We start from the raw sequence: 10,000 nt of genomic DNA on the forward strand, positions 1-10,000 counted from the left end.
AATGAAGAATGCGTCAGTTGTCAGTCCCAGATGGACAGGCTTTTGTAACAGACGGAGTGCAGAGGCCGATGTTTATCTTTTGGGAGTGATCTCTCAGGATTTTTCGTCATGGCCGCCCCTTCTCTCCCTCCACTCCGATGACCTCTGTTGCAGCCCTGGGCCTGCAGAGCGTGGTGTGGTCGTCGTGGTGACGGAGAACAGCCTCCCGGAGTGAGAGAGCATCTGAACTCAATTTTCTGCTGTAGACAAAAACAACAGAACAACAACAACAAGCACATGCTTGGGTCGGCACACAGGAAGGAAATCTATAAAATGAGAGGGGAAGAGAGTGAGCGAGAGGAAGAGGAAGATAAAATGGAAAGATGAAAGGGAAAAAAAGGCAGGGAAGAGTGGAAGGTGTGCGGTACAGGTTGCCTTGGACCAGATCGACAGTCATTCTTCATGACAAATCCCTGTCTGTGTGCAGGCACTTAACTTTCATCTGTGGGCAGGTCACCCTTTTTCCTGCCTGCATTAAAAATAAATACTTTACAGTCTTTCAGATTTTGTAATTGGGTGATGATCAAGTTTAGTCCTTTGAACTTAATTAATTCTATACAGTATGTCTTTGGCCCATAACAGGCATCTATTAGACAGTTCACAGAAATATGATTCAGTCAATTCAGATGGCCACAGCTGGCATCTGCACATTGTAATGAAATAAAATTTGAATTTTCTGACCCAAATTCAATTATAATTTAAAAACAGGCTGGCTATTTGTTTCATGTTTTCTGCGTATCCCAGAGGCTCAGGCACTGCCGCTGAGGGAAGGTTTGTGTGCCAGTAACAACAGAACCATGCAGCGCTTGAAGGCCCAATGGAGTCTGTCTGTACCAATAAATTATACAGTGTATCTCCTCTAAACAAATACTCAACTGCCATTATTCTGACCCAGTAAATATATGTGCATGTGCAGAAATAATATGTTTGTCCTTGGTAACAATAGTAGATTGGCTCAAGTGTAAGGACTCAGTGTAGAATTAAAAAGACTTCTTATTTTGATGGTTTTGCTTAAGTCTACTCTTAAGAAATATAAGACTCCAATACCATTCCAACCTCCCAAGGTCTGTGTCCTAAAAAACTTACCCTGTAGTTTTTGAAGAAACGTATAGTATATTTAGGTGAACACTGTTGGCATTTCAGATATTATGACAGAACCACATACACACAAAAAAAGCAAAGTCCTTGACCCAAAGTACTATTCTGCATAATTCACAGCCAGGTCATACTAAACATCCAGAGAGTCCCTTTCATGTTGTTTAAAAGCAGGAATTTGTCTTGTTCTGTTTGGTGGGAAAATATTGTGAAGTGTAACTGTCATAGAAGCCTCCTTTATCTCTCTTTTAACGTTTCTGTTTTTCAGTCTGGTTTGCTTCTTCCCTTTCTGTTCTGTCTTCCTTTCTCGACTGAAGAAACGTTCAGTAACTGGTGTCTTCTCTCCTGTGCCCTCTCTTCCTTGCCAGCTCCTGCGGATGGTGACCGTGTCGGAGAAGCGCTGGCGGGCGCGACCAGGAGGGGGCGCTATGAAGCGTGACCGAGGCGGGCAGAGGGGTGCGGGCGAGGACACAGAGGGCCTGGCGAGTGGAGACTGTGACGATGAGGACGAGTGCACCGGCGTTTCTGGGCTAGGACCGCCCCCACGACACAAGCAGCTACGCATCTTCTCAGGTTTGATTTAATGATGCTGCATGAATGACGCCACGACACAAGCAGCTACGCATCTTCTCAGGTTTGATTTAATGATGCTGCATGAATGACGCCACGACACAAGCAGCTACGCATCTTCTCAGGTTAGATTTAATGATGCTGCATGAATGACGCCACGACACAAGCAGCTACGCATCTTCTCAGGTTTGATTTAATGATGCTGCATGAATGACGCCACGACACAAGCAGCTACGCATCTTCTCAGGTTAGATTTAATAATGCTGCATGAATGACATCTCACAGAGACTGATAGCTGATTCAGGAGACGAGGGAGACAAGGGGGAATGATTCTGCATGAATGGCGTCTCTCGGAGACTATAGCTGATTCAGGAAACTGGAAACGAGGCAGAATGGTTACGGAGCGTCTTTTTCTAGCCAAATAACTCCTTCCTGTTGAATTAAACACAGACACTTTTTTAATTCTGCTGTTTTCTGAACACATAAAGCATTTTCTTTGTGCCCCAATGAATTACAGGTTTAAAGCAAGTACCAAATCTTCAAAACCCACAACAACATATATGAACATATTTAACACTAATAATGGATTTTATGCATGTTCTGATACAAAATAATTCAAAACTAAAGAGACTATTTGCCGAAGCATCTTTTTATAAGTAACTAGTCCTGGTATCATCTTCAAAGTAATGCTCATGGAACATGGTGATGTGAGGCACAGATGAACAGACCTAGGCTATGGAAAATGCAGCTCTGTTGTCCAGGCTGGAACGCCCCGCAAAACCGCAAAAAAAAAAGCTTGCCAAAAGACATGAGTTAGCATGCTAGCAACCCTTTTATCTTTGCCGACTGTTCCTGTGCCTGCCTTTTCAGCAGTTACAGTGCAAGTTTTCAAACAAAACTTCTTAACGCTGCTTGAAGTGCTCTTTTTTAGGACACGTAAAGAAATAGAAGCGTTCAAGTTGATGAGGAGGCTGAAGAGCCTGTTTCTGTTGAAATAAAACGTGTCTTTAATGTGTGTGCCTCTAGAAGACAATCAGGCTTTTGAAATGGCTAACTACTGTCAACATGCACCTGCCACTGTTTCTGTGATGCTGTTTGGCCACTCAGATTTCAGAGGATCCTCTGTGTCTCCAAAACAACGACAGGTACAGGTACCCAACGGTTTGCCTGTGACCTTTTAACCCCAGCATTGTCTGTTTGCCCAAACAAGAGGAAAAGAGAGATTTTAGCCTCTTTGAAGCACAACAAAGAGTGAAAGCCGGCTAATCACGCAGGCTAAAAGAAACCAAACAGTGAGGAGGGGAAAACAGTAGTGAGGCAGGAACAAGGAGCCTGATACCGGTGCACAAAGCCAGCCCAGCTGTGCTAACACGGTCCAGGGAGTTGTCTTCCCAGCTCGCTTGTTGTGGCAGAGATTTGGGTTCGGCCCTCGGGGGCCCGCGGGGGTTAAGAGTGGAATTCTGCAGGTCCAGCACATGGACTGGGCAGGGCAGCGAGACACTCACGGCAGAGGAAACAGGCAGGCCCCTCCAAAAGAGATTATAGTCCGTGTTCAGCAGTGAAAATGGCTGACGCCCGGCGCCATACTTCAGCACCGTCGGTCAGCTGGCGGTCAGTTACAGATACGGGGCCCTGGCCCTTCAAATGGTCCTTCCTCCCTTGAATAGATTTACTATTTTAATGATTTAGAATGTGGGGAATGCTTGTGTCAGGAGGCGAAGCACTCGTTTGGGAGTGAGTCCTTCCTTCGCTTTGATTCCCTTTTGTCCCCCCTGTCATGTAGTGTCTGTGTCTGTGTGTGCATTCACAGATTTGTGTGCGAGCACATTCAGCCTTGTTCAGTCATCAGTGATGATGTGTCCTTTGGTGCGTTCGGGAGCTTTAAGTGAGTTGCTGCTAGCCTAGCAGACACGACTCACTCCCACACGCCCAAACACACACCCAAACACACACATACACACACACACACACACACACACACACACACACACACATACCTTTAGTGCACTCATCTATAACCTTGTGAGTCTAGCTGGGTGAGTGTGTGTTGTCTGTGAGAGTCTTTCTCGCTCTGTCCTCTGTTCTGTGTGTGTTTTTGTGTCTGTGATTGTGTGTGCTCGTGCGGGTGTGTGAGTCTGTGATTGTGTGTGCTCGTGCGGGTGTGAGTGTGTGTGTCTGTGATTGTGTGTGCTCGTGCGTGCGTGTGTCTGTGATTGTGTGTGCTCGTGCGGGTGTTTGTGTGTGTGTGTCTGTGATTGTGCGTACATTCTCCCTCTGTCCTGGCACTGTTTGGAGACCTTGCGTTGGTCTCTCGGGGGAGGCTCCATGAGGTCAGCGAGATAGCAGCTGATAACGGCCCTGGCAAGGCTCCAACTGCGCTGACCTATGCCTCCTTTCATCCTGCAAGCTGGTTAAACAGCAGAGGTCATGGGGGCAAAGGTCGCCAGCAGGCACCTTCACTAATGGACGGACCTGCCTGTGTTGTCTGCGTCTGGAGCCCTGAGATGGACGAGCAGGATCCAGTTTCACAAAGCTTTGTAAGGGTGGAGAGAGAGACCCAGAGAGAGAGACAGAGGGAGCGAGAGAAAGACAGACAGACAGAGAGAGAGACAGAGAGAGAGATAGAGAAGGAGGAAAAGAGATAGAGAAAGAGAGAGAGGGAGGAACAAAAATAGAGAGAGGAAGAGAGAGACAGATAGAGAGAGAGAAAGAAAGAGAAAGAGAGAAAGAAAGAGAGAGAGAGAGAAAGGAAGAGAGAGAGGGAGGAAGAGAGAGAGAGAGAGAGAGAGAGAAAGGAAGAGAGAGAGGGAGGAAGAGAGAGAGAGAACTCTGGGGCCTGGGAAAGGTGCCGGTGAACCACAACAACAAGGTGCAGACAGGGCGCAGATTAGGCCCCGCCCCTCACCTCTAGCCTACCCAGACCCCCCGAAGTCAGAGCTGTCAGCCGGACGGCCACGCAGGGGGAGCCCCAGATGATCCCCACTGATTGATCTATTCAAGCTTGTTCCTCGCAGGGGGTTCCAGGACCCCCCCACCCCAAACCCCAAACCCTCTCTAACCTACATTATCCCCACCACCACCACCCCCACCCCCCTCCAGCTCCCCCTGCTTGCACTTTGGAATTTTGCCCCTACACATTCCCAGGAGCATACCAGGCCATGGGAGCTATTCCAGGACAGTGTGTGTATGTGTGTGTGTGTGTGTGTGTGTGTGTGTGTGTGTGTGTGTGTACTGTATGCCCTGAGCAGACCGTCTCCGTATGTGTAGACATCCATAAGGCTAAAAGTCATAAAGGTTCAGTCTGACGGCCTGTCTGAACTTTAGAACCACGTCAGCTGAGTGAGCTGATGGTCACATGATCTAGACATGTAAAAGCGGTACATGACTCATTGGCACGTATGCACTCAGGCATGCGGCCTCCTCTCCGGCAGCCAGGAGCGTGGCTCAGAGGGGCACACACACATGTGTGCACAGGAAGAGGTCATCAACAATATAATATATGACACGCCTGTTGCACAGACACTCAAACACAACATGTATGACACACTCCTGTTGCATAGACACTCAAACACAACAACATGTATGACACACGCCTGTTGCACAGAAACTCAAACACAACATGTATGACACACTCCTGTTGCATAGACACTCAAACACAACAACATGTATGACACACGCCTGTTGCACAGAAACTCAAACACAACATGTATGACACACTCCTGTTGCATAGACACTCAAACACAACAACATGTATGACGCACTCGTGTTCAAGGATACATTGGTGTCGGAAAAGTTTCTGATGGTGTGGAGTTTTACGCGTGAGGAGGGGTTTGCATTAATGAGTACAGTGGAACCGAATAGCTCTTTGAATAGAGGGTGTGTGTGTCTGTGTGTGTGTGTGGGAGGGGTATGCGTGTGTGTCTTTCTCTTTATGTTCCCCATCTCTTTCTTTCGCCCCTATACCAGCGCAGCTGCAGAGGGGGCATCTCACCTGCGCCACTCACACACACACACACACACACACACACACACACACACACACACACACACACTCAGCAGTTCATCATTCTCCCGACAGCAGGGACAATGTTCCCAGTGCCCCGCCGCAATCTCCCCAGTGTCCCGCTGCCATCAAAGACTCCTTTTTTACTCCCTCTCTCCCCTCCTCTCTCCCCTCCTCTCCCCTCCTCTCCTACTCACTCCCCTCCCTCTCTCCCCTCCTCTCTCCTCTCCTCTCCTCCTCACTCCCCTCCTCTCCTCTTCCTCCTCACTTCTTAGCCCATTCTTTCCTTGGCTTTATCTCCTCCCCCTTGCTTCTCCTCTCCTCTCTGACCTTTTATGACTCTCTAAGGAATGATGAGCAGCACAGAGGGGGTGTGTGTGTGAGTGTGTGTGAGTGTGTGTGTGTGTGTGGGGGGGGGGGCAGCACAATGGCATCAGCCTCATTTTGTTTCCCAATCAAGCCTGGTGAAACTGTAACTAAAGGATACGGCGCGACCCATCCTGACAGGGAGGGCTGCTGGTCCACTCTTTGGTGTGTGTGTGTGTGTGTGTGTGTGTGTGTGTTTCCCAGTCTCAGCCCTTTAGCGGACGCTGGGTGGGTTGTCCTATCAGTCTGACGGGCTTTTTATGAGTCAAGATGCTGCGGTGAGGGAAAACTGCAGGGGAAAGTTTGTGTAAAATATGACCTAATCGTTTAATTGTCATTTTTCCGAAGAGCATTGTGTGTGTGTGTGTGTGTGTGTGTGTGTGTGTGTGTCTGTTTGTATGTGTGCATGTGTGTGTATTTGTTGTGTGTGTGTGAGTGTATGAGCGTAAATGTGAATGTGTGTGGTTTGGTGAGTGTGTGTGTGAGGGTAAATTTGGTGTGGTTTGGTGTGTGTGTGTGTGCTGTCAGGGCAGCGGTGTGTTATTTTCCAGCGCTTAGCAGACGAAGGCGGGCTCCAAGCACACACACACACACACACACACACACACACACACACACACACACACACACACACACACACACACACAAGCACACACGCACACACGCACAGGCTCCAAGAGCTGCGAAGCTGCTTTTCACTTTGAAGCCGTCTGGCCCTTTATCAGCGGCAGGGGTTAGCAAAATACAAAGTGGAAATATGCCTGTAATGTGAAACATGCAACTCACAGCCAGAGGTAGGGACCGGCCTGCGCTCCTGAGCCTCAGGTCTGCTACACATTTACTCAAATACGGAGAGAGGGAAGGAGAGACTTGCAGAGAGGCTGGGAGAGAGGTGGAAGGAGAGAGAGAGAGAGAGGGGGAAGGAGAGACTTGCAGAGAGGCTGGGAGAGAGGTGGAAGGAGAGAGAGAGAGAGAGAGAGAGAGAGAGGGGGAAGGAGAGACTTGCAGAGAGGGTGGGAGAGAGGTGGAAGGAGAGAGAGAGAGAGGGAAGGAGAGACTTGCAGAGAGGGTGGGAGAGAGCTGGAAGGAGAGAGAGAGAGCGAGAGAGAAGGAGAGACCTGGAGAGAGGGTGGGAGAGAGCTGGAAGGAGAGAGAGAGAGAGAGAGAGGGAAGGAGAGACTTGCAGAGAGGCTGGGAGAGAGGTGGAAGGAGAGAGAGAGAGAGAGAGAGAGAGGGGGGGAAGGAGAGACTTGCAGAGAGGGTGGGAGAGAGGTGGAAGGAGAGAGAGAGAGAGGGAAGGAGAGACTTGCAGAGAGGCTGGGAGAGAGGTGGAAGGAGAGAGAGAGAGAGGGAAGGAGAGACTTGCAGAGAGGGTGGGAGAGAGCTGGAAGGAGAGAGAGAGAGCGAGAGAGAAGGAGAGACCTGGAGAGAGGGTGGGAGAGAGGTGGAAGGAGAGAGAGAGAGAGAGAGAGGGAAGGAGAGACTTGCAGAGAGGCTGGGAGAGAGGTGGAAGGAGAGAGAGAGAGAGAGAGAGAGAGAGAGGGGGAAGGAGAGACTTGCAGAGAGGGTGGGAGAGAGGTGGAAGGAGAGAGAGAGAGAGGGAAGGAGAGACTTGCAGAGAGGCTGGGAGAGAGGTGGAAGGAGAGAGAGAGAGAGAGAGAGAGAGAGGGGGAAGGAGAGACTTGCAGAGAGGGTGGGAGAGAGGTGGAAGGAGAGAGAGAGAGAGAGAAGGAGAGACCTGGAGAGAGGGTGGGAGAGAGGTGGAAGGGGAGAAAGAGAGGGAGAGAAGTAGAGACCTGGAGAGACGATGGGAGAGAGGTGGATCGAGAGGGCACAGAGGGAGAGAGAGAGAACGGGGATTACTGGAGGATTAAATTAGACCCTCGGTTCTGTTCATTCACTCTACTCATATAGCCCATGTACATTACAAATCCTTCAATGGAAGTTAATGAAAAGTTAGCCTTATTAGATAAATAGATCACACAGCACTCCTAATCTTAATACTCTAATACACTGACCACTGATGGATAAGGGTAAGATGTTAGAACAAAGGAGTAAGTGCTCTGCCATAAAACACATACACACACACACACACACACACACAAACACACACACTCACACTCTCTGAATAGCTGCAAGAGCCAGCCATGCGGCTCCCATTTTAGCGAGCAGGAATGCTAATGATCTCCAGCTCTGAACTCTGACCCTCAGCACCTGATAGGTGAGGAGCAAAGCGTCCGCTTTCAAACTCCATGCCCGTTACAGGGTCTACAGCACTCTCCTTAACATGCCTCATGTGAGCCTGTGTGTGTGTGTGTGTGTTTTAGTGTGTGTGTGTGTGTGTGTGTGTGTGTGTGTTTGAGTTTGAGAATGTGCTAATTAATTACACCATGAAGTCTGCCTCAGCATTGAGAGTTTGTGTTCAGTCTTTTTGTGTTAAGTCGGTTTAATCTATGTTCAATTATAGTTTGCAATCATACTAAATTGACAATAGATGCAAGCAAGCCATATGCCCATCTGTGCATGTGAGCCCTTTGTATGCATGAGTGTTAATGCCCACGTGTGTGAGACCCCTGTGTGTGTGTGTGTGTGTGTGTGTGTGTGTGTGTGTGTGTGTGTGAGACCCCTGTGTGTGTGTGTGTGTGTGTGTGTGTGTGTGTGTGTGTGTTTGTGTGTGTGTGTGTGTGTGCGTGTGTGTGTGTGTGTGTGTGAAAGACCCCTGTATGTGTGTGTGTATTTGTGTGTGTGTGTGTGTGTGTGTGTGTGTGTGTGTGAGACCCCTGTATATTGGTGTGTGTGTGTATGTGTGTGAGACCCCTGTGTATGTGTGTGTGTGTGCTGAATGATGAGCTCAGATGGAGGCAGCGTGTGGGAATGTGTCGTGCAGGTTGCATCGATTCCTCAGGAGATGAATGTCGAAGCAGGAGCAGATGTGCGAGCCTAATCCCCCCAGGTGCAGCGTGGGCCGCTGGAGGACCCACATGTCTACCGTACACACACACACACACACACACACACACACACACACACACGTCTACCGTACACACGTCCGTCAGGGACACTGGACTCCTCTGCTGTTCAACAGAACACCTGGACTCACCCTCAGATCCAGACCCATTCCTCCTGTGTGTGTGTGTGTGTGTGTGTGTGTGTGTGTGTGTGTGTGTGTCCAACAGGACACCTGGACTCCAGTGAGACCCTCAGATCCAGATCCTGTTCTAAAAAAGGAAAAGTCTGACTTTGAGTTTAGCCAGCATCATCAGATAGGATTGTGGAAATGTGACAGAAGTAGGTGAGAGGGATGCTGCGTCTTCAAAAACAACTCCACAGTTCCATCTTTCATTCCACAGATAGACTCACGGAAGTTTCAGAGCATTCTGTAGTGTGTGGGTGCGGACTTTGTTCTTCCATTCAAATTCCTGGACACAGCATCTAACGATCAGTGTGATTACTCATCTTTCAGAATCGGTGCACTCCACGTTGTATCTGAAGTAGACTCTGAGGTTCAGGAAAAGGGCGAAACTTAACATCAAAGAGAATTTTTTCATTTTTCCTGTGTGTTTACTGTCTAGCGGTGTCTGTGGTGCCTTGTTTGTGTCTGAGGAGATACAGGCACGTGTTTTATTATATGGCACACATGCTGGGAAGCGTATCAGGGAGAGAGGTGTTCACTTGAGGAGCTGGAAACCAGCTGACGGGGAAAAGACAGACAGTTTTCAGGTTAGACCAGTGCGGGTTCGATAGAACTGCTCCAGATGGACTTCACCCGCACATACATACACACACACACACACATACACGCTCACACATGCACACAAACACACACACACACACACACACACACACACACACACACACACACACACACATACACGCTCACACATGCGCACACACACACAGACACACAGACACACACACACACACACA

At 49.0% G+C, this 10,000-nt stretch overlaps 1 protein-coding gene across 1 annotated transcript in view; it reads left to right on the forward strand.

Annotated features, from left to right (window-relative positions):
• Positions 1-10,000, forward strand: part of gpc3 (glypican 3) — a gene marked incomplete at both ends in the record, with an annotated part of 127,444 nt that overhangs the window by 106,497 nt on the left and 10,947 nt on the right. The window contains one exon of the mRNA XM_080840905.1: positions 1,503-1,707. Coding sequence (XP_080697031.1) covers positions 1,503-1,707 — 205 coding nt within the window. The remainder of the gene's footprint in view (positions 1-1,502; positions 1,708-10,000) is intronic.

Source organism: Sprattus sprattus (assembly GCF_963457725.1).
Source record: "Sprattus sprattus genome assembly, chromosome: 6".
NCBI classification, from domain to species: Eukaryota; Metazoa; Chordata; class Actinopteri; order Clupeiformes; family Clupeidae; genus Sprattus; species Sprattus sprattus.